At 38.6% G+C, this 23,264-nt stretch overlaps 3 protein-coding genes across 4 annotated transcripts; 2 read left to right on the top strand and 1 right to left on the bottom strand.

The window, feature by feature from the left end:
• Positions 1-73: 73 nt before the first annotated feature.
• On the top strand, positions 74-7,677 carry LOC111323517 (60 kDa heat shock protein, mitochondrial). Its single transcript, XM_022926893.2, has 9 exons — positions 74-233; positions 1,226-1,430; positions 2,157-2,409; positions 3,431-3,609; positions 3,728-3,821; positions 4,574-4,742; positions 5,538-5,883; positions 6,473-6,736; positions 6,902-7,677. The coding sequence occupies exons 2-9, from the start codon at positions 1,227-1,229 to the stop codon at positions 7,166-7,168; spliced, it is 1,776 nt and encodes a 591-aa protein (XP_022782628.2). The 5' UTR covers positions 74-233; position 1,226; the 3' UTR covers positions 7,169-7,677.
• A 392-nt stretch (positions 7,678-8,069) lies between these two features.
• Positions 8,070-10,616, bottom strand: LOC111325992 (piggyBac transposable element-derived protein 4). Its single transcript, XM_022929908.2, has 2 exons — positions 10,320-10,616; positions 8,070-9,995 (listed from the first exon to the last, which is right to left on the bottom strand). The coding sequence occupies exons 1-2, from the start codon at positions 10,513-10,515 to the stop codon at positions 8,281-8,283; spliced, it is 1,911 nt and encodes a 636-aa protein (XP_022785643.2). The 5' UTR covers positions 10,516-10,616; the 3' UTR covers positions 8,070-8,280.
• A 114-nt stretch (positions 10,617-10,730) lies between these two features.
• On the top strand, positions 10,731-22,649 carry LOC111323518 (uncharacterized). Of its 2 annotated transcripts, XM_022926895.2 has the most exons (7): positions 10,731-10,883; positions 11,706-11,758; positions 16,244-16,472; positions 18,323-18,484; positions 20,124-20,942; positions 21,351-21,452; positions 21,891-22,649. In XM_022926895.2, exons 3-7 carry the CDS (start codon positions 16,292-16,294, stop codon positions 21,995-21,997), a joined length of 1,371 nt encoding a protein of 456 aa, XP_022782630.2. In that variant the 5' UTR covers positions 10,731-10,883; positions 11,706-11,758; positions 16,244-16,291; the 3' UTR covers positions 21,998-22,649. The 2 variants fall into 2 exon arrangements, with proteins under 2 accessions (XP_022782630.2, XP_022782629.2); XM_022926894.2 differs by lacking the exons at positions 10,731-10,883; positions 11,706-11,758 and adding an exon at positions 13,235-13,393.
• The last annotated feature ends 615 nt before the right edge of the window (positions 22,650-23,264 follow it).

Raw genomic sequence — 23,264 nt, 5'->3', positions numbered from 1 at the left:
AAAATACTAGGTATTGGGAATGTTTGTAATATTTCAAATTGCTCATAGAGTACTCTCCCCTGGAAAGAAGAAAGTGCTCCTGCACGGAGCATGCCGATTGCAGGTTCTCTTCATCGTCCTTTTCTGCACGTGGGTTAGCAAGGCACACTCCTCCACCGTTGGATTTCGAAATTTGCACAATTTCGTGCTCCTTTCAATTTTCGAACACTTGATCGCTGAATAGTATACTTCAGGTATGTCTTTGGATCAGTGTTAGCTTATTTTACATGGATAATAATTTTAAATGACAGCGATTTCTCGCAATATGTCAGACCCAGTGAAATACATGTGAACCGCACACGTGCTTTCGGTGATTTTTTTTTTTGGAAATCACGATTTTTGCGCCAGAAAACCACGACTTTTAGCAAAAATATCACTTGAAGGTCGTATTTTATCCTTACCTACCTCGTATCTTGGCGGGATTTTTTTCAGATATTTCATACATGCGTCGGGAAATTTAAAAAGAACAACTTTGTAACCACTTGGTAGAAATTTTGTTCTTAATTCACAAAGAGGTCGGATTTCCTCCAACGGTTAGAGTTTTGTTAGAGACTGAAAATATCACCACCATCAGTTTACTCGGAACTTTAATTTGAAACACAAATCCTTCATTTTTTTTTTCCGTGCAACTTTTCCGTAGATTGCATAATCCACGCGAAGAGATGGCTAACCAGTTATGTATTTTAATTATGCGGTTGGCTAAGTTTGTTACACCTAGGTCTTCACATGGCGTCGTTAGTGCTCTGAAAATAAATTAGGAAGCCAAGATCTTTGGAAGATCATCTAAAGTAAATATGGCAGAGTATTTTACCTTTTTAATGCAGATTTTTTTGTATCTGGAAAAGGTCTTGGTAATAATTTATATCGTTGGGGGTTTGACCCTTTAATTCCTAAGAGCAGATTGCTAATTCTGCCCAATAGTTGCTTCACATTTTCTTGGAAATTACTTACAATAATTTAGTATTAGATCACGGTAACAATGTCAAGTATTCTCATTACATGTTTGCTGGATAATGTATGGATATTCTAGGGAGAAGTTATGGGTTAATCACTCCCAGAAGTTGAAGGGTTTATGAAATCATGTCTGTGGAATCTCAGCAGGATCTTTAAACTTTTAAAGATGTTTTATTGCCAGCTAGTTCTCCATATATTCAAAACAGTCTCTTTTTTCTTTACTTTTCTTCAGAATGTATCGTCTATCAAGTGCGATCCGTCCAGCCAGACAGTTGTTTACTCCAAAAATACTGGCCCCTCGGCTTGCTGTCGGGTTCAGCACCTCACAGCAACAACAAGCTGCCAAGGAGCTCAAGTTTGGAGCTGATGCCAGATCCAATATGCTCAAAGGAGTTGACACCTTGGCCGATGCTGTTGCAGTGACCTTGGGACCTAAGGTATGGGGTTACTGTGGTTTCATGTTGGACAGTAGTTCAGTCTATTCCTTTTGAACATGTTTCTTTCTTAGATGATGCAAGGCAAATTTTGAGTTTTGCAGATTTGTTTTCTTTGCTGAGGAATTAAAAAGGTGGTATCAATGGATTAAGAAAAATTCTGAGACCCTATTCTGTCTATCACTCCTTAGATCTCATTTAATTTAAATTAGTGATTAAATTAGCGATTCTCCTTACAGGTTGCTATACAATTCTTATAATGCTAGTTTGGAGAATTTGGTAATGGATCAAGTTATAGTCTTTAAATTGATATTTTTCTCAATTCTCATTACTTGTTTACTTGATATTGTATTGATATTGTAAGGAGAAATTCTGTCTTGATCACCTATGGGAGTTAAAGGGTTAAGAGTTGATATCTCTTTAACTCGAGACCATAGGTATTGCTATGGTCTAGCAGCACCTGTTGGTCCCTGGTGTCTTACTTTTACTCTGGGGCAACTCAAGAATCTTAGTTTTTTTCATAAAAAGCATATGCTGGGCACCCTGGATTTCACAGTTTCAGAGCACTGGGCTCCCTTCAATTTTTCATAGAGCATAACCTTGATAGGTGATAAAGTTTGGGTGTTTTTTTTTTTAATTTCCAGGGTACTAGGTAACATATTGACATAGTAAGGAGAGGTTGTGCTTGACCTCTGAGTCATTATGACATCAATTTTTTTTTTTTTACAGGGTAAAAATGTTATAATTGAACAAAGCTTTGGAGGCCCAAAGATCACCAAGGATGGTGTTACAGTTGCCAAAGCCATTGAACTGAAAGACAGGTATCAGAACATTGGTGCTCGTCTTGTGCAAGATGTCGCCAATAACACTAATGAGGAGGCGGGAGATGGTACCACAACTGCAACTGTCTTGGCCAGGTCCATTGCCAAAGAAGGCTTTGAGATTGTGTCCAAGGGATCAAATCCCCAGGAAGTTAGGAAAGGTGGGGGACTAAAAAATTAAATCCCATTTGTTTCTCTCAAGTTACATGCCTTTAAGCAGAGTTTTTGCGAGGAGAATGTCATAGAAAAAAAATGATCTCTCTTGATTTCCTGGATTACATACATAGGTTACATACATAGGATAATTGACCACTCCCTATAGGACTTTCAGGGCCATTCTCCCACCCATCCCACCGGAAGGGGAGGACATCCACCACACAGTAATCTCGTGCGTGGCAAATTAAGGTGTCCTACCCCTAACCCTGCAGGAGACTGGGCCTACAGTTTATTCGTCCTTATCCGAGAAGACTTAGGATACCTATCCATTTCTTGATATTATAAAGGTAGCAAATTCTCCTCAGTTATTTTAAGACCATGGATATTGGTCCGGCCGGGGCTGGAACCCTCGACCTCCCGCACAACATTAAATCTTTGGTAAGTGTACTCTGCTTTAGGCAGCTGATAAGTTAACAAAGTGACTGGAGAAAAGCTTTGCAGGCAAATTCAGTCAGCAGACAATCTCACATGAACAGGCTCACTTCAAAGGTTGTTATGATGTTACTATAAGTATTGGATCAATTAATAGTCCCTTAATTGACCTATTTCTTTATTCTCAGGTCCCCCACCCTGACCACTGGATCTGTTTCACGGTAGCCCCGAGTTCAGATCCTTGGCCACGCTTGTAAATAGCCAACTGGTTTGCCTCTGGCTGATTGGGGTTCTTAATGATGTTCTTAATGATGTTATGTTCAATTTAGACCATTTGTTTCATTTGTTTGCAAGGACCACAATGGAAACCACTGGTTCACCAGTAATTGTGTAATCCTATAAAAAGACTTTTTTTTTTTTTTTTTTTTTTTTTTTATTCTCATCACTTGTCTGCTTGATGTTTTTTGATAATGTTAGGAGAAATTCAGTCGTGGTCTGTCACTCATGGCAGTTAAAGTTAATTTATCGACTATTCTAACGTTTTTATGTCTAGGAGTGAAAGTTAATACCTGTGTTCAACTCGTCTGTTTTCAGGTGTTATGCTGTCTGTTGAAGCTATTGTTGAAAACCTGAAAAGGATGTCCAAGCCAGTGACTACTCCTGAAGAAATTGCTCAAGTTGCAACAATTTCTGCTAATGGTGACAAAGGCATTGGAGAACTGATCTCTTCAGCCATGAAAAAAGTTGGCAAGAATGGAGTAATCACTGTTAAGGTTACTGCCTAATTTGACTTGTTCCCTATTTATTGAATAATTTATCTCATATTATTTACCGAGAAACATGGAAATGTAAGCTAAGGTGATTTATTCATTAATTTTTGTTCTGTAAAAGGATGGCAAGACCCTGTATGATGAGTTGGAATTAATTGAAGGAATGAAGTTTGACCGTGGATTCATTTCACCTTACTTTATCAACACTACTAAAGGTAAGAAATTTTTTGTTCATGTTAAAATGGTTGTGTAGAGGAGAAATGAGAGGGTTAAACTAAAAAAGGAAAAGATTTTGGCCACTCACTCATCTTGAGAATTATCTTTAAAGTTTGTTTTATGAATACGCCTCCATGAAAGAGAAGGTAATGGCATAAAACCGGTTATAATTTGAATTGCTAAGTGGCCAGAAAATTTGTGAAGTGACTCATTAGTGCTACAACACTCACTTTGTTTGTTGAAAAACATTACTCACCTCTCAATTACAAGTTTTTCTTTTTCTCATTTTAGATCTTTTTTCGCAGGGGGGGGTGGTCCATTTTTCTTATCATCAACATTGACAATCATGATAAGGGAACGTGGAGAAACTCTTCAATGATTGTGACATGGATTTTTAATTTAAACAGTTTAATCATTTCATTGTGTGACTCTCAAGATCTGATTTTTAATTCTCCCTTCTAGCTGTTACACACTTATAAATTATAAATTAGTCACAAGAATTTAATGGTTGATGTAGTGAACAACTTCTATCTGATAAGTTGAAGGATTCTCCTCAGCTGTTTGCTGGATAATGAATGGATGTTATAGGGAGAAGTTGCTTGTTAATCACTTCTGGGGGGAAGGGAAGGGAGTGCAATAGAAAACTTGCTTTCCCCAGGACTCAATACTATTGTTATGCCCAGAACTTCAACCTGAACTTGCCATCTCTGCATGGAATCTAAATTTTGACTTTATCTGTGTCGGTTTGTAGGACAAAAGGTTGAATTCCAGGATTGTTTGGTTCTCCTGTGCCAGAAGAAGATTTCTTCAATTCAGCAGATTGTTCCTGCTCTTGAGCTGGCTAATGCCCACAGAAAACCTCTTGTTATTGTTGCCGAAGATGTTGATGGTGAAGCTCTGACTACACTTGTCCTCAACAGGTAATGGCCTACAGCTTTTCTTTGTTAAGAGCAAATTTGAATTGGTGGCTGCTGTATTTGTGGATTGTGTTCTTTTTGTTTTAGCTTCTTTATGAATTGCATCTAGCTTGGAAAACTTGCACTATATTCCCAACCAGTGGAATGTATAACTTAGTGCAATCATGACTTTGTTACTTGTGTTTCTTACCCTTTATGCCTTTAACACTCAACCCCATCAACAAACATTTATTTTTACAAAGGAGTATAATTGGAGTCAAAGATTTTATTCTTCCTGATAGCCCACAGACATGAAACTTAAAAAAAGTACACAATACTAATACAAAAAGATAATTGCTCATTTAGTTGCTTTAAGTTCAGATTGTACTAACCAAAGGGGTATGTTGCTAAAAGGAAGGGTGAAATTGACTTTGAAACTCTTGAAGTATAATACGTATATCTTATTAACCAAGCGCGAGGGCCGTACTGGGAGAATATTGGCCCGAGGTCTTGACAGTACGGATCAAGCGCAGCGAGGTCTGTACAATAAAGGCCGAGCGCCGATATTCTTCCAGTACGGTCCCGAGTAAGCTTGGTTAATAAGAGATTTATTATACAACTGAAGTTCAAAGGGACACAAGTGCGGTATAATTCGGGACCATTCGGGACAGTGCCTGGTCCAATACTGAGAGAATATTGACCGGCAGTAGAGCATTTTGATTGGTTGATTTTAGTTATTGGCCCTCTGACTGCCTGAGTCATAATAAAGTGGCATACTGGGGAGATTAGTACATTAACTTCTTCAAATGCACTCTGCAGGCTCAAAGTTGGTCTCCAAGTAGCTGCAGTGAAGGCACCAGGTTTTGGCGACAATCGCAAGAACACCCTGCAAGATATGGCCACTGCCATGGGTGGTATGGTATTTGGAGATGATGCTCTGGAAACAAAAATTGAAGATATCCAAATTCAAGATCTTGGTGAGGTTGGGGAAGTGTCAATCACTAAGGATGACACTTTGTTCTTGAAAGGAAAGGGTAGCACTGAAGAAATCGAGAAGAGGTGCGCCCAACTCAGAGAGGAGCTTGAAAATACTACCTCAGAATATGAGAAAGAGAAAATAAACGAACGTCTGGCCAAGCTCTCTGATGGTGTTGCTATCTTAAAGGTGAGAAGATGAACACTTGATTTGCCTGTAATAATAAATCATTTTTTTGAAGATATTGTCATACAAAAGGGATTTTCCCAAGTAGATAAGTTACTTTCTTCTCATTATCAGCCTTATAGGCTTAATGTAACATTATAATTATTGTCCTAAATTCTAATCTTCACAATGGTTTTCTTGCCTACAGTGTAGGCTCTAATTTTCCTTCTATTTAGAGTGTCAAATTTGAAATATGCTCCACTTTTCTAAAATCTCCACTTCCCTCTCTTCCCAAAATAAATCTTGTTAGATATTAGTTGTCATTTAGGTCATGGTGCATTTCAGTTCAAAATATCATAACTAAAAGCCTGTAATAATTATATTCTGTGTAAATTATGATGGGTTCTTCAACTAAAGAAATGCAAATGATATTCTAGGTAACAGTGCAGATGAGAAAAAATCAAATAATTACGTTTTGGCTCGGCCTGAGATTTTTTTATAAGCCTCTCCAAAGAACTGCTTCCTCAATCCCTGAAAATTTATGAGCTCCTCCAACGCTCCTAAGTCAGAGTGTTTATAGCAGACATGTTGTTAACAATCATCTTTTTTGTAGATTGGTGGCTCCAGTGAAGTAGAAGTGAATGAGAAGAAGGACCGGGTAACAGATGCTTTGAATGCCACGCGAGCAGCTGTGGAAGAAGGTCTTGTACCTGGGGGTGGTGTTGCCTTGTTGAGATGTATCCCAAGCCTTGACGATGTCAAGACAGAGAGTGAAGACCAGGGCAAGGGAGTAGACCTTGTCAGACGGGCTCTGCGCAAGCCATGTCAGACTATTGCAGAGAATGCAGGTGTAGAGGCAGCACTTGTGGTGGAAAAGGTGAGATTTGATTTAAGGTCAACACAGCGCTCAGTGAGAAAAAATCATGCCAGGCTACTCTTGTGGAGAGCAACTGAAATTGTGTTGGCTGTTTCTCTTTTCATTCACTCCTTCAAGCACTTTCCTTTTCAAACCAACATGGTTATTTTGCATTTTCTCTTCAAGGTGGCCTCTATGGAAGGTAACCAAGGTTATGATGCCTTGAACAACACCTATGTAGACATGATCCAAGCAGGAATCATCGACCCCACAAAAGTTGTCAGAACAGCTGTGACAGACGCCGCAGGTGTTGCATCCCTATTGACCACAGCGGAAACAGTCATTGTCGATCAGCCAAAGGATGATAAGGCAGATATGGCTGGCATGGGTGGAATGGGTGGAATGGGTGGAATGGGAGGAATGGGCGGTATGGGAGGAATGGGTGGATTTTAAATGAATGGATGGGAAATTATTTGCTGAGCTTTGGTTCACTTATTGTGCAACTTGTCTATCAGGAAACATTTATGTTAAGCAATAGTTCATAATGCTCTGGATGTACATGACTGTTTGATCTCTGAACTGTAGTCTCTGTGTACTGTTATGGATCAAATGCATTTTCTGGCAAATCAGAGCGAATGCTGGCTTGCAAAGGCAGCTGATTTGATGATTATAGTTAAACACCAGCTTAAACAGCCGAAAAAAGGTCCGTTTTTTATTTTGCAGGCTAGCATAGCATGCACCTTGTAAAAATTGCGATTAGACTAAATTAAGGTCAGGGTTATGCAATAGTATCAGGCCTCTGTGCACAGAATGCAGTTCTAGTTGTACAGATCCAGGCAATAGGTTGAGCTGATTGGTTCGTTTATTATGAATTCTTTTCACTCGCATTGCTGGAACTGTGTCAATCATTGAATTGATTGCATAGCTAGTGTTCCATCTTAATAAAATCGACTTTTGTCAAATTGTCTTTTAGTCTGAGTCTAGGAGTAATGATTATGACCGCTGGGTTTCTTTAATTGGATTCAACTTGGTTATTGCGTAGGGCTTTGTAATTTGCCGGTACCTATTAACCCTTTAACTGGCAGATTTTTTTAGGTAATTTTTCAGTTGCGCAGCCGCAATCACTATTTCTAATGATAACTAAAAAAGTATTGAAGTTACCCTCCCATAAACTATATATCATTGTAAAGCTTTGGAAATGTGTAACATATTTGCAATAAAACAACAAAATATAGGGCATACCACAAAGGGTATGAGCTATTTGCATATATTGGTTACATTCCACCCTGGGCAAAACAATATTTTCTTCAAGGGGCCTGTGGTACAGTATTGTTACCTAAATCACACAATGTACTTGGGTTCAACAACCATTTATCAGGGAATAAAACACTTCAAACAGAACTAAAATATTCCTATCCTAGCCTGAGATATTGCATTTTTTGTACTTCCGGTACAAATCCTATCAGTGAACAATTCACAAAAAAATGTTTTGAATATTATTTGCAAAAGAACTATCCAGAATTGCACAGTTCAGTGCAGTGTTCCTGCCAGAATTGAAGTTACTGTTACTGCCAATATTGAACTTGTCTATGCCACTTCTCCCAGCAATTTCTGTCTTTGTTTAGGCACAAGGCCTTCCCATCACAGGTAGTGCAAACAGTGGCAGATTTATATCGATAATTCCTGTCGAGATTTCTCACTTGGGCTCTCTTGGCACAAACAACACAATCCCTCCTTGCATCAGTTACTGCAATTTCATGGTAGGATCCATCCAGTCTCCTGGCATCAACTTCAGCTTGTGGCTGAGTAGGTGGGCGACCAGCCTTACCACGAAATGATCTTCCAGCAATAAGCTGTCGTGCCACTTCTTTGCGATAAGTTAAAAATTCAGTGTTGCTGGGCTTCAATTTCTTCATAATAATGAAGGAGTCCAGGAGACACACTTCTAGGCCATAGCCAAACAACTTCTTCCAGGCTTTTCGTGACTTTCTAATGACACTAAATGTCTTTATAAGCTGATCTATAAGATCTACTCCGCCCATATATTTTTGATAGTCAAGCTGAGCTGGAGGACAATTGATGTCAACATTACCACCACGAGCTGATTTCCTTTTGATAGTAGCAGGCTGACCATCAAGATCTGGAGGATGAATGGTAGATAAATGGTAAACAACCCTTCGGTCATTCCAGGCTGTTGCTACTAATCTCATATGAGCTCTCCACAAATAGTCTCCACGATCCATTTGTTTTTGCGTTCGAGTAGTGATAATCAAATCCTTGGGAAACTGTTTCCTGTTTTGACGTACAGTTCCACATGCAAGTATCTTCTTGTCAAAAAGCTCAAGGAAAAAGTGTGGGTCAGTGTAAAAATTATCCATATAGAGATGGTGATTTTTCCCTGTTTCTGTTACTGTCAGATCTCGTACCACTCTTCTAGCTAAGTGTTTTTCGGGTTGCTGGCCATGTTCTTTCCCCAGATATACTTGAAATCTATAAACATAGCCTGTAGTTGCCTCGCTCAGGACCCACAACTTCATGCCCCACTTAGTTGGCTTATTTTTTATGTACTGCTTGAAAGCCAACTTTCCCTTGTGGGGTACCATTGTCTCGTCAATAGCAATATTCATGCCTAGTCTATACTCGTCTCGAATATTTATAAGTATAATGTTAAGGAAATTTCTCACCCGGTAGATTTTGTCAAAACCATCAGTACCCCTAGGGATGGCTACTGCATTGTCAGCTAAATGAAAGTATCTCCATATTTGAAGGAATCTTGTTTGAGACATGATGTTGGCAATGCTTTCCTGGTGGATTAGTTTATCCTGGCTCCAATACATTTCGAAACGGGGCAACTTGACTATTCCCATCAGAATAATAATACCAATGAAGGCCTCCATTTCATCTCTCGTGACAGGAGCCCAGGGTCTTTTATGCTTGCCAGGGTCAGTTGCCTTCTGCTGATCGTAGTACCTATTGGTCTCTTGAACCAAGATTTCCCATATATCATTAGTGAATAGCAGATCAAAGAAGTCTCGTTCGTGAGCAGTGTTCACATTCGGAAATCTTCTTGTTGGACCTGGATGTGGTTCTCCAAAGTCAGGGATCTGCACTGGACTATACTGGTCAGACCAGTCAATGTTTGGCTCAGCGGGGTCTTGACGTCGTCTTGCTGGACCGGATCTTGCTCCCCTTCTTGCTCCTCTTCCTCTACCCCTTCCTCTTCCCCTTCCAGCTTGTCTTTCTGGTCGAATAGGACTTCTGTCATGGTTACCACAAATGTCTAACAAAATGAAAAAAAAATGGAATATTTTCTTGAGCCAATGTAACTGAAAATTGCTTTGTTTTGAACTCGAAATATTCAGGAGCATGTTTTCAGTCCACTTCAGAAGTAGCATAAAAAGAACTGTACTTGTAATGTAAACAAACATGTCAGCCTTATTACTTGGACAATGATAGTTTACTAAAACATGTGCTTTTTGGGCAGAACAAACTCACCCACAATCGGTAATCTTTCACTTAAGATTTCTCTGTTAGCAAAGGCTTGTAAAAACACGTAGACAACAGAAATGAAATCTAATACTCGTTATTTGATAAAGAAACTTACCAGATTCTTCGCTATTTGCTTCGTCAGGAAGCAATTCGTCGCTTTCGTCTTCTTCACTTTCCTCGTGTTCTGATCTGCCATTGTTGTCATCTTCTTCCGAAAGTTCTGCTTCGCTTTCATCAGAATAATCCCTGTCAGAATCGTCATTCAGGACTCTTCTAAACACTTCCTCGGGAGATAAATACCTCGCCGCCATTTTTAAATGCTAGCGAATGCGAAACGAAGAATAAATCGCTTTTTACAATCGAAAAACTAGCCAAATTCGAGAAGAATTTTGCTCAAAACAACGACTGAAAGGTCCTCTGGGAAAGCTTCCATATTTGGGGCCACAGGGACCATTTTCATGAAAACAAGAGAGCCCTGACCTTTAGTGGTCACTCTTCGTACAAATATGTACGATTGCCGGTTAAAGGGTTAAGCGGATGAGAAGCAATCCGCAGAGATTAACTAACGAAAAATTTTAATACTGTATGGGATTGCACTTATTTCCTGGAACTTCACTCACTTCATAATGCATCATGCATGATATGTTTTCATGCCAAACCAGAGTTTGCGCACACTGAGGTACGTGAAATGGCGCATGCATATAACTTTTCATGTGCCTGCATGCGAGGCACATTTGACAGCGTCTCCTAATGGTTTATAAGGTCTGGGAGCTAGACCCAATGACGCATTTTCCTTGGTTCATTTAATAGAAATTTTTTTTACGTGTTTTATTATACTTCGCTCTTTGAGTCCAGAAAACTTGTGCAAACCACTCTAATCGGGTTCAAAACTAAATCCATCAGCGACCTGATAACTCAGGTTTTCTGCTCCCGAGACAGTTCTCTTGTTTTAAGGGTGAGTTCTATTCAACTCTATTGAGTTTTCTCTTCTTTTCATTGGCTGTTGCGTATGGTTGAGCTAGAATGCGCTCTGTTTTATAAGGTCTGTTTTATGAGGTATTCTGGTTTCTCCATCCTATAACTTGAAAACATATGGCGCGAGATCTTTCTCTGTAGCAGCACCATCATTATGGAATGCTTTGCCATGTGAAATTAGAAATGCTCAGTCTGTGTCTGTTTTTAAAAGTAGATTAAAAACTCTTCTTTTTAGAACAGCCTTTTATAATTAATATTAGCTGTCTAAGTGTTAATGTTAAAGTTTTTGTAGGCGCCTTTGAACAGTAGGATACGGGCACGGTTTAAATCTTTTATTATTATTATTATTATTATTTTGTCGCAGGGACATCGCAGAAGCAACGTATTATATATGAAATTGAAAAAAAAAAAAATTTGTTTCTTGGATTTTCAGTTCGCATACTGACAGATGGCCAAGTGAAAAAGACATTTTCAGTATGACTACGAATGTCAGCTGAATTCCAATTTTCTCATCTTTTTTCTCAAGGGAATTTCAAGGAAATGATTCGGGGAAATCGAAGTAAACCGGCCAAAATACAGGTAAAATAATTGAGGTTTTATCAACTGAGTTGATAATTCTTTCTTTCTTTCATCTTTATTTGTTTGAGTAGGTTGGGTTTATGGCAGCAATTTGCTGGACCTGCTATCTTCCCCACCCATCCCACTCCCAGGGAAGGACATCCACCACACTGTAATCTCGTGCGTGGGAAATTAACGTCTCCTACCCCTAAACCTACAAGAGACAGGGCCCACGGTTTATTCGTCCTTATCCGAGAAGACTAGCACCTCTATCCATTTCTTGATATTATAGAAAGGTAGCAAATTCTCCTCAGTTATTTTAAGACCACGAGTATTGGTCCCGGCCGGGGCTTGAACCCTCGATCTCCCGCACAACACAACCCGGAGCTCTAACCAATTGAGCTAACCGTCAGAGCGAATGACGAAGGGCTAATGCTCGAAACGCGAGCTTTTAAAACTCCTTGCGGTGTCCAGTTTACATTATCGATTCAGTTGATAAAACCCCAATCACCTTGTTACTCTCACCGACGTAGCACCACAATTTTATTTATAAACCTACCCCCTTTATTTCTTCGGTCAAAATAAAGTTATGTGCGAAATAAGTAGCGCAGAGCATTAAAAGAGATGGCTCACACCAGCCTTAGTTTTTCTACAAGTACTACTATTCCTCTCCCTCCCCCTGCCAATACCTACCCTACCCCTCCCTCCGCCACTACCCTACCCTACCCCTCCCTCCGCCACTACCCTACCCTACCCCTCCCTCCGCCACTACCCTACCCTACCCTGTCATGGAAATTTAGCACACGCTCTTACCAAAAACATTGAGAATTGTTAGAATTTGTGGAGTTGAAAATTCGCTTTTTGTACAAGCCATCTTGTGGTGATCTTAATCCATGTTTATTGCAAAACATCAACAAGTTCTTTGCTAAAAAATGTTTAATTGCGCAGTAGCCAGGGCAGAATTAACCACCTAGTTCTCACTTATTTTGAATCAGCCCCTAAATATTACTGAAAGGTAGATTTATTGTTTGGGTTTCTCTTTATCCAAACAGAATGTGGGACCGCTGACAGGATATATCAATTTTTTTCCCCACTGCGGTTACCAAAAATTCAGGAAAACGAACAATTTTCCGGGTAGCCTCTGAAATAATCGTCTCAAAATATCTCAGACCGAAAGCGGAAGAAGAAAAAAACACTTTCTGTTGTGATGTTAGCTTGGTCACAGATAGATAATAGCTAGCGCGCGTCAAGTCCGTGCTTAAATTCAAGCCCTCCCATATGAAATTTGGCCAACGCACTGTCTTACGGAATTTCATTTACATTTAACCATTTTAAACAAATTTTCATGAAGATAAAACAGCTAACGTTGTATCTCGTACTTTTGTGGTAATAAAAATCAAGACTTCCGTTGTCGACAAATGCAAATCATATGTGGAAAAGTTATTGCGCGCGTAGGACTGGATATGAGGAAATACGTCATGAACAGGGGGTGGTGACGACATGAGACATGAGCCTTACTATTTCTACGGCCATTTTGGTAAACCGGCAACCGATTATATTTTTTGGAACTTTTTAAGATCGTGGATTTCCGAGAAGCAGTTTAAGAATATTTTGGGAAATAATGGACATTTTAGACCACATACATTGACTTTTAAGGTAAGACTTCCGCGGTAGCTTGATTTTTCGGAGGCGCGAAACCATGCATGGACTTGCACGTTTCCGAAGGCATCCCTTTGCAAGAACTTACACAATCATGGAGATAAATGCTATCACTTTAAGTTATTAGATTTTCAGTATAGTACTGAATCCTGAAACGATGAGGCTCGCTTCTTCGTGAATGAACTCTGATGAATGTTTCCTTCAATTAGAACACGATCAAATGGCTACATGTAATTATGTAGTTTTAATCTTTGTATGCAACCAGTTGACTTCGAATTCCCGCACTTGCAACTTGTAGTTCTACGATTTTTGCTACTGATAGGTTCTATTGTTACGAGCAGTTTACTCATTTGAGAATTATATGCACAGAAGCGTCGTAGCCTTTAAGTAGCACACCAGGAATTGAACATTTTTTTAACGTCGATTAATTCTGACATTCCTCATCGAGGAAATAGTTGATTTCAAATTTGGCTAACTTTCGGAGTGTTTGTCCAGCGTCAATTGGAACGTGTCATTTGTTTAATTTCATGTGAGTAAATTTTTAGTGCTATATTTCGTTTCCTTTATCCGAATGCGTCGAAGAGAGAGAGTATCGAATGTTTGAGTACCACCTAACAGAATGTTTTGCGCGAGATCGAAACCCTTAGCGGAAGTAATAATGCGAGTCGAGCAATATTTGTATCGAAAATATGTCCATCACAATTTTTCTGTTAAGTTTCATCGTGATATTCCATCAGATTGCAATTATCAGTGGCGAAAGTCAATGCTTTGCGCCTTTTGATGTCCGGCAATCTTGTTAAACAAAGAGGATTTGATTCATGATGAAAAATTCTTTCTACATGTATGCAAGTATCAGTCCCGAGATATCTTAATGTCGCCTAAGTTACGTGTAAAAGTGCGTAGGATATGGAGACAAATCTGATAACCTGTCGTTTCTTTGCGTTTTTAAGAGCTTAAACAACAGGCTTTAGCGTGTGTCCTTTCTAAGAATCCAAAAGTGCGAATTTTTTCCACTATCCCTAGCCCTTAACCTTCGTGTGGCTTCAGTTATAAATTGGTATCGTGCCAAAAATAGTGAAATATTAACGAGAATTTATACTTTTAAGTTGCATTTTGCCTTATAATAAAACAATTTTTGCAATAATAATTATTTACGTCTAGCAACTAAAAGATGCTTAAGATTAAGTAATGTTTTGTTTCAACTAGAGTTAATTATCAATAATGGTGTATTGCAAATTGCATTTAGCGTATCTGATCAGCTAAAAGTTTATAAGAGATCTTTGAGATTAAAATACTAGATTTGGCTCATTTTTATATAATTGAATAAAAATTAGAAGTATTGGTGATAATAAACATAGCTATGCCTGAAAAGGGAAACAGACTGGGTGTTTCATGTTATTGACAATATATGTTGTTAACAAAGTAATGCCTTTGAATGAGCTTGTGGGGGGAAGTTTCATCAAATGGTTTCCTAGTTGGACTTAGAAATGAGGGACCTGTAGTTAACATCTCTGTTGTTGAGCAGAGCATTGTCTTATTTTATATTATGCTAAAACCACTGTTTGTCAACGTTAGTGCCTGAGGCCTCTTGTAAATATAACACTCAGTTTTCATTTGTGTGTTGTAAGTAATCCAGTTGTGGAATATCTTTTTTGTTTTTTAAATTTCAAACTTCAATTTTCCTCTTCCTCTCTCCTCTCTTTGTATTATTTTTATTTCAATGTGAGGCAGCATGATTTAACAAGTTGGGCCCAGTTCAAATGTCAAATTTCACATGTACTGAACTTAACTCCTATTTTAGTTGACTAAAATAGTTATTTAAATACAGCATTTGATTCAAACGTCAAATTTAACTCTGTCGAATTTAACTCTGTTCGCTGTCAATGTTTCCGGGTGCACCGCATATTTGCTAGACCGTGACAAAGACATCTATTGAGTGTTTGCTTAATTATGAAACTGATGCTTTTGTTTTGCTGTTTGTTTTTGCTTCATCATCTTGGCTTTTTGTCATGATACTCTGACTTGATTCACATTCCATCATTTCATTGAAACAAGAATTGCAATATGCCACAGATTTTCCTACTTTCCACCCAGGAGTGCCCTCTTCCTTTTCAAAAACCGAACACCTCGTACAAAAGTAATTATCGCACCTCAAACAACTATATTGTCTTTGCAAAGCAAGAACTACGCATTCGTCTCCCACCATTTTTTTTGTGCTGTTTTGGCTTTTTTGCACATGGCATTAACAGAATTCCTGGCTGTTTGTGGGTAATAAATGAATCATAATAATTTCCTATAATTCATGCATTAAGTTCGGCACATGTGAGATGTGACATTTGAGTCAACAGATACAGTGAAAGTTGCTTTTGATTTAAAACAGTTGAATTTAATTGATTCAAACATCGCACTTTACATGCATTTAACTCTCGCATTAAGTTCGGCACATGTGAAATTCAACGTTTGAACCAGGCCTTAACCAATCAGCTTCAACCTTGACATTGGAAACTGACGTGGACATTTCGTGCATATCTTTGTTGTTTTGTTTTTCTATGGAGTTAGTTTTTGGTCATTGTTTTTTTAGTTTTTGTTCATGCAAATTTGTTATCCCTGAGTTTAGTATTTTAAGAAGTTTTTGGAGTTTTTATTTAAGCCGAATGTTCTGGTAATTTTAAGAAGTTTATACATATTTTCTACACAATAGTAATGTCTTTTTTCAGTATTGGAATTTTTATACCAGGATTGCTTTGATTTTGTTTTACTGTGTTCTTCGATTGGTCCAGAAAATTAGTGCCACTTTATCAACCAATCAGACACAACAAAAATATTTAATATTCTTTTTCCTTGCAGATATTAAAGAACTTTGTAACTGGGGGAGTAAAGTGAATCAAGGGAAAAATGCCTCCACCCCCTCCTCCCCCTCCTGGACCACCACCTCCCCCTGCACCCAGAGCTTCTGCTCCACCCCCTAAATCTTCTGGAAAGTCTCAGAACAGGGGGGCCCTGCTCAGCCAGATACATCAAGGTGCTAAGCTGAAGAAGACAGTCACAAATGATCGTAGTGCCCCTACTGTATCAAGTAAGTTGCTAAAACAAATCTAAGGAATTTTTTAATGTGAGTTCTTGAAAAAAAAAAAAAAAAAAGGTTGCATTTAACAGTTTATAAGAGATACTTCTTACGAATTGAGTTTTAGGTCCGTACATATGCCTTATTTGATGGTTTATGGAAATTTCTGCTCTTATGATATGTTAAACCATTGAATAAGGTATTTAGTATTCCTGACCAGTGTTATTTCATTTTCAAGCATTTCAAGCATTTTTGCTTCCAGTTTTTTAGATCCACAGTATTGATCAAATATATGGCCTGGGTGAAAGACAAAAACAACACAAGTGAAACCATTGATGTGCTTTTCTTGAATAACAAACAAAACATGATGAGCTTAATAGTTTGTTGCTTTTAAAGTCAAGCCCAAAACTGGATAAAAAAATAAAAAAAAAGTTGGGATCATACAGAGTGCCATTTTGTTGCTCCATTTTCTGCTCATAATTTTGCCATTGTTTTACAATGTAATACTGCAGCATATTTTGTAAATTCTGTTGCACTAATATCATAAAGTGGCTTAAAGTTGAACAATGACTTGAGTTACAAAGTGCTCAGGCAATAAATCAAATAGCAAAAACCAAAGATCCATAACCTATACTATGGAAATTGTTCGTAGAGTACACATGCACATCTGTATTTATTGTTTATTTATTTGGGTCCCTACTGTTTTTCTGAGAGGTTCCAGTTATGATCTGATTTTTAGCCATGCAGAAGAACACTTAGAAAGCGAAACTATTCAAATCAAATGGTTTCCTAGTTGGACTTAGAAATGAGAGGTTCCAGTTATGATCTAATTTAAGCCATGCAGAAGAGCACTTAGAAAGCAAAAGTATTCAAATCAAACAAAGACAGAAACAAAAAACAATTTAACTTTCATTTGTTCACCAAAGTCAAAAACAGCTTTATTTGACTGATTGTGACCCTAAGTAACAGAGATTTATTTTTCCAGATGCACAAAGCATTTATTGCTTAAAAACTGGGTAGAAATAATGGTGAAAATTATTTTTGATTATATTGTGAAACAGTAGAACCCCACTAAGTTGGACTCTGTTTACTCAAACCCCCTGGTAACTTGAACAACATCTGATTTCCCTTGACCCCATTTTTAGTCATTTATCATCAGCTACTTGAACCCCTGCCAATTCAAACCATTTTTTGTTTTTCTTGGGAGTTTGTGTTAGCAGGGTTCTTCTGTATTTGCGCCATAAATTATGAGGAAAAATATGTAATTGTTAATGTCTTAACCCTTTTTACTCCCAGTAGTGATTAGCATGTAACTTCTTCCCATAGCATCCATAGATACTTAAGCAAACAGGAGAGAATACTCAAACTTACCATGTAGAAAGGCTGATAGTTTCGAAAGAAACTGTTTGGGGCTGCGTCGGTGGGAGTAACGAAATAATTTGGATATATCAACAAAGTTGAAATGGTAAATTGGCCACGGTAATGATTACAAAAGCTGACGTTTCGAGCGTTAGCCCTTCGTCATTCGCTCCGACGAAGGGCTAACGCTCGAAACGTCAGCTTTTGTAATTATTACGGTGGCCAATTTACCATTTCAACTTTGTTGATATATCCAAATTACCATGTAGAAGTTGCTTTTTTGATTTAACACCAAATTCTCATAACTACTTTACAAAAAATTCTATAGCAGCTTGAGGGGAGAATTAACAAGCAGATCTTGGGAGTTAAAGTGTTATTTGGAGTTAAAATAGTTCCAATCATCAGCAACTGCCTTTTTTTTTTTTGTTATTCAAACCTGTGGATGCACTGCATAAAAAAAAAACATGGCACACTGACCTTTACTTGATGAACTTTTCTTCAAGATAAACCAAGTCCAAGTAGTGGCGGTGGAGGTAGGGGAGGCAACAGTGGCGGTGGAGGTGGAGGTGGCATGGGTGCATCTCCTATGGGACTAGGTGGTCTTTTTGCTGGAGGAATGCCGAAATTGAGATCAGCTGCAGATAGAGGCAGACCCGGAACAGGAGGTATCATATTAGACATTCTTTGTGATTGAAAGTTTTAGCTGGACACCAGCTTTTATTGGGAGGTGCACTGGCCTTATGTTTAATGCCCTTGGCTCCAGATTGAGTGGTCTGGGTTTGAGCCTTGGCTGGGGACATCGTGTTGGGTTCTTAGGCAAGAAAATTTACTCTCACAGTGCCTCTCTTTATCCAGGTGTTTAAATGGGTACTGGCAAATTTGATCTTGGGGGCTAACCCTGTGATGGACTAGCATCCTATCCAGGGGGGAGTAGAAATTCTCTTAGTCACTTCATGGTATGGAAACTGGAGTTAAGCACTGGTCTGATGGGCCACTTGGCTCGTATTAAACAGACTTTACCTCACCCTGCCAGCTCTAATTGACAGCTTTGGACATTACAAAGTATTCTTAAACTTGATAAAGCCAGATGTGTTGATAGGCATGCACCATACATTGAAGGAAACCTACCAACTTAGTTTCCACCTCATTCAATTTAACAAGTAGATTCCATGGAGAAAAATATTTTTCATCTTGTCACAAGGGTGGAACAAGGAAAAAATTCTGATTCCCCACGAGGTATCAAACCTAGGGATTCAGAATTTTCTCTTTGTCTCACACTGGTGACAAGATGAAAAACATCTTTCTCTATTTCTTTACTGATCTAAACAAACTCCATCTTTCTTATTCTATTGACAAATTAAAGTAGATTCTATGTTGCAGTGCATCAGTTCAGTAACAACTTTTCATTTGCTAGTGAATGACCTAGAAGTCCAATTGTTTATTAACAGTTTGCACAGCAATTCTACTTTATTGTTCTGTTTTTCTGTTTGTTTGTTTGTTTGTTTGTTTGTTTGTTGATGTTGACCCCTATTCTGTTGAACCAGCATTTGTGGTGGGTGAACATTTAATACAGGTTTAACTGTATTCAGAGTAGTGAACAAATTTATGTGTTTGTTGGAGGGACATACTATAGAAATTAGTCACCTCAGTGTCAGTGATAAATATATCTTATTAAATGCTTTTTAGTGTAGTATTGCTGAGTATTTTTACAAGTTCCGCCATATTTTGATGAGCCCCTCAAAATACAAATACTGTGTAAAAATACTCAGCAATATGACACACCAAAATGTCTAATAAGTTATTTATTATCCAACGTGCCAAATTGTTATTTCAGTGTGGGCAAATTCCACGGATATTTATTATTGGGAGTGTGTGACAGAAGTACACAAAGTGCAGTGGAATTGGCATGTTTTCATATTGCTGTTTCTCTTTTCTTCAATAAATGATGAAATTTCATTGTCATCTCACTGCATTACTTTGTTCAAGTTATCTTCGACATGTAAACTTGGGGCAATATTTGCCAGCCATTCAGACACTGTCATCAGAAAAATTATTGAAATTGTCTGCCATTTTTTTTGTAACTTCAATCCAATGCATCAGTTGTTTGACTTGGGAAAACCTGTCTAACCAGTTCTCTGGAGTACAGATGCTGCATGATATATGTACTTGTCTTGTACAACATTTATACTCTACAGAGCGTAGTTGGATAATACTAGGATATATTCTCCTCCACTCTGGTGATTGATAATTAAATTTGTTTTCTGCTTTTTCTACTGACAATAAATATATTTTTGTTGTGTGTAGGAGCCAAAGGCCCAGCCATGCGACCACCCGGCTTCAAACCACCATCCCCAAACAATTCCAGCCCACCGCTGCCTCCTACGCCCAGTGGTGGTGCAAGACCTCTCCCTAATCTACCAGGTGCTCCAGGTCCACCCAGTAAGCCACCTGTGTTTGCCCCACCACCCCCACCTCAATTTAATAAGCCATCAGTGTCTGAAAACTCCAGGCCATTGCCACCACCCCCATCAGGAACAAGTTCAAGACCATTGCCAACTCCTCCTCCAGCAGGTCCACCCAGACAACCTCCCGGAATGAGACAAGGTCCCCCACCCCCTCCACCAGGAAGAGGAGGTGCACCACCACCACCCCCACCATCATCATCAGCTCCAAGAACAAGTGCTCCCCCTCCACCACCTCCCACAAGGAGTAATCCTAGTATGGCCGCTCCCCAACCTCCACCCCCAAGAGGGGGTCCTCCGCCACCACCTCCATCAAGAGGGGGGCCACCACCCCCACCTCCAAGCCGAGGACCTCCTCCACCCTCTTCAAGACCACCATCTCAAGCTCCTCCTCCTCCACCTCCCAGTAAATTTCCATCAAGGCCAAGTTCTGGGCCTACCACACCTCGAGGATCAGCCCCATTGCCACCACCACCTCCTTCAGGTGGGCAAGGACCCCCACCTCCACCTCCAGCAAGGGTTCCACTTGAAACCAAGAGGTCAGGTCTTCCACCCCCACCGCCACCCTCTTCAACTGGCAGGTTAAATAACATGATGATGAATGGACCAACAAGAAACTCACTACCCCCTCCTCCCCCAGAGTTAATGTCAGACCCAGAAGGTAATTAAATAGCTTAATTTTTATCTTTCGTACTTATTGACTGATTAGTAGGGTTGAATGGCACAGGAGAGCAAGGTATGCGCTTCATGACTGAGAACTATAATATTTATTAGTGTTCACCACACAAGTGAATAGTGCTTTTCACATGCGCTGCTAGGCTAGCTCAGAGGTAAATAGCAAGTACAATTCACCTCAGAGCAGCCAATGATTCAAAATTGCGTACCATGAGTTTAATATCCAATCAAATTTTGGGGTATATTGAATGAAATAAACTTCTTCGTGGATGACTCTTCTGTGTTGTACACACTAAGAGTCATCCACCTCGCTTTGCACCTCAGTAAACATGGTTCCACAGCATTGATTGATTGATAAATGCACTAAAGTTCATTTGCTTTGGTTCTATTCCAGATGATTTTGAAGCAAGATTTTCTTTTAGTACAGATCTTCCCCCTCCTGAGCCTTATGTAGAAACACCAAAATCATATCCAAGTAAAAATCCAAAGAAAAGTGGTAAGTATTGATAAAATGCAGTTAAAACTTGCGAACGTGATCTTGATTACAACGGCTTCATTTTTAACTACCAACAGAATTATAAAGATATCCCATATGGACATAAGGGCTGCTGAAGAAAAGGAACAGCAGATCTGTGTGCATGACTTTTTTTATGATCTCACTTGCAGTAGTACTGCATCATGTAGGCGAAAGCTTCTTTCCCCAAAGAAGATAGGGACAAGGCTGTTACATTGGGACAGTAACCATAGATATAAAGAAAGATAATCCCAAAATGTTTAAACAAAATTGGGCATCTGGAAAAGGAAACATTTTAATTGGCAGATAATTGAAAACTGAGTTCATATGTATTGCCAATCCAGAATTAATTGGTCTGGCATCAACAAATTCAAATAGTATCTATCTCAAACTTGACTGAAATGTTACTGTTGTTTTCAGGTGGTACAAAGTCTTCAGGAAACCCAAGTACAGTAAAAGCCAATCCACCCCCTCCTCCCCCATCAAGGGGAGCACCACCACCCCCACCCCCTCCTCCCAGGAGATGAGTCTCTCACCTAAATTTCTCAACAAATCTAGGAAGACAGAATTTTTTACAATTAAAAAACAAAAAATTGAAGCAACATCAACCTAAAAAAAACATTGATCCAGAGGTGTGGACTTTTTTAGGTGATATTTGTAACAGAAAACAAAATATTTTTTAGAGTGTATTTCTTCAACCTTCATGGTTACTGAGGCTGGAGATAGTTAATTTGTTGGTGTTGCAACAAGAACTGAAACTTGCTCAGATGAGCATGAGTACAAAAACCACATTTATAAACAAATCGCTAGTGCAAATGAAATTTACGTTTTGTATTGTATCTTTGTCGTAAATGAATTGGGTCAAGCATTAGGTGGATATTCTTGTTCAAGCACATTTGCGGCAAAAGTTTTTTTCGGAGTGCATTTTACTTCTTCTGAAAGAAAGTTAGCCTCAAATGCACTTGAAATGAAATAGAACCAGAGGTGTTTTCGGTGAATAGCTGAGTCTTGTGTAAAGAGTTTGCCACAAACTTGTGGTAGTGTTAATAATTCCAATAACCAAACAATAATGATAGAAGAAAATAGAATGTTGCATGGTAATTAACAATAATTTTTAGATTATTAATTGTATATTATCATTTTAGAAATAAAAGACACTGTTCTGTAAAATCTCAACAATAGTTTTATTTTATTTGTCCATGCTGCAGGCCAACAACTAGGGGCTGCAATTTGAGACATAAATTTGAGGAAAGAAAAAAGACTTGAAATTGGTGTAAAATGTTTTGGCTTCTGGTTACAACTGGAATGTCGGAATGCTTTAAAAGGAACAGTTTTATTTTCTATTTTTTTTCATTTAGAAATACAAGTAAAGATAAAATTTGAGTAAAACTGTTGTTAACAAGGCAATCCAGCTGAATCCTCCAGAGATTTTTTTGACATGTGTTTTTCGATCGCGTGTTACGCAACAGAACATCTCAATATTTAGGCGAACTCTGAAATCAATTTAACAACCAAGATCCTCAAGAAAGAAAACTACATAATTGTTTATTTAAACACCATACCTTTTGGAACATCTTAGAAACATTTTAAGGCTTAAATCGCCAACCAATTTAATGTGATGCCTCACTGAGCTCTAAAATAAGACAATCATCTAAAAAAGGGGTATTTGTCCCATCTTGTTTGGGATTTCAAGCTTCAGGTTCTTCTCTGATGCTCATTTAAGTTATTTTGATTTTTGCGGGTCATTTGAAAAGCCGTATAGAAAGATGAGAAAACTAAGGTTTGGAATCTCGA

Source organism: Stylophora pistillata, chromosome 12 (assembly GCF_964205215.1).
Source record: "Stylophora pistillata chromosome 12, jaStyPist1.2, whole genome shotgun sequence".
NCBI classification, from domain to species: domain Eukaryota; kingdom Metazoa; phylum Cnidaria; class Anthozoa; order Scleractinia; family Pocilloporidae; genus Stylophora; species Stylophora pistillata.
Note: the sequence above shows the minus strand (reverse complement) of the source record. Positions and strands in the feature narration are given on the sequence as shown.

Excerpts from the sequence above, each read along its gene's own strand:
- LOC111323517 (XM_022926893.2), top strand. The coding sequence starts at position 1,227 with ATGTATCGTCTATCAAGTGCGATCCGTCCAGCCAGACAGTTGTTTACT. Across the intron at positions 3,610-3,727 it reads ATGGAGTAATCACTGTTAAG|GATGGCAAGACCCTGTATGA; the intron begins GTTACTGCCTAA and ends GTTCTGTAAAAG. Across the intron at positions 6,737-6,901 it reads CAGCACTTGTGGTGGAAAAG|GTGGCCTCTATGGAAGGTAA; the intron begins GTGAGATTTGAT and ends TTTCTCTTCAAG.
- LOC111325992 (XM_022929908.2), bottom strand. The coding sequence starts at position 10,515 with ATGGCGGCGAGGTATTTATCTCCCGAGGAAGTGTTTAGAAGAGTCCTG. Across the intron at positions 9,996-10,319 it reads AGCAAATAGCGAAGAATCTG|ACATTTGTGGTAACCATGAC; the intron begins GTAAGTTTCTTT and ends TCATTTTGTTAG.
- LOC111323518 (XM_022926895.2), top strand. The coding sequence starts at position 16,292 with ATGCCTCCACCCCCTCCTCCCCCTCCTGGACCACCACCTCCCCCTGCA. Across the intron at positions 20,943-21,350 it reads GTTAATGTCAGACCCAGAAG|ATGATTTTGAAGCAAGATTT; the intron begins GTAATTAAATAG and ends GTTCTATTCCAG. Across the intron at positions 21,453-21,890 it reads TAAAAATCCAAAGAAAAGTG|GTGGTACAAAGTCTTCAGGA; the intron begins GTAAGTATTGAT and ends TGTTGTTTTCAG.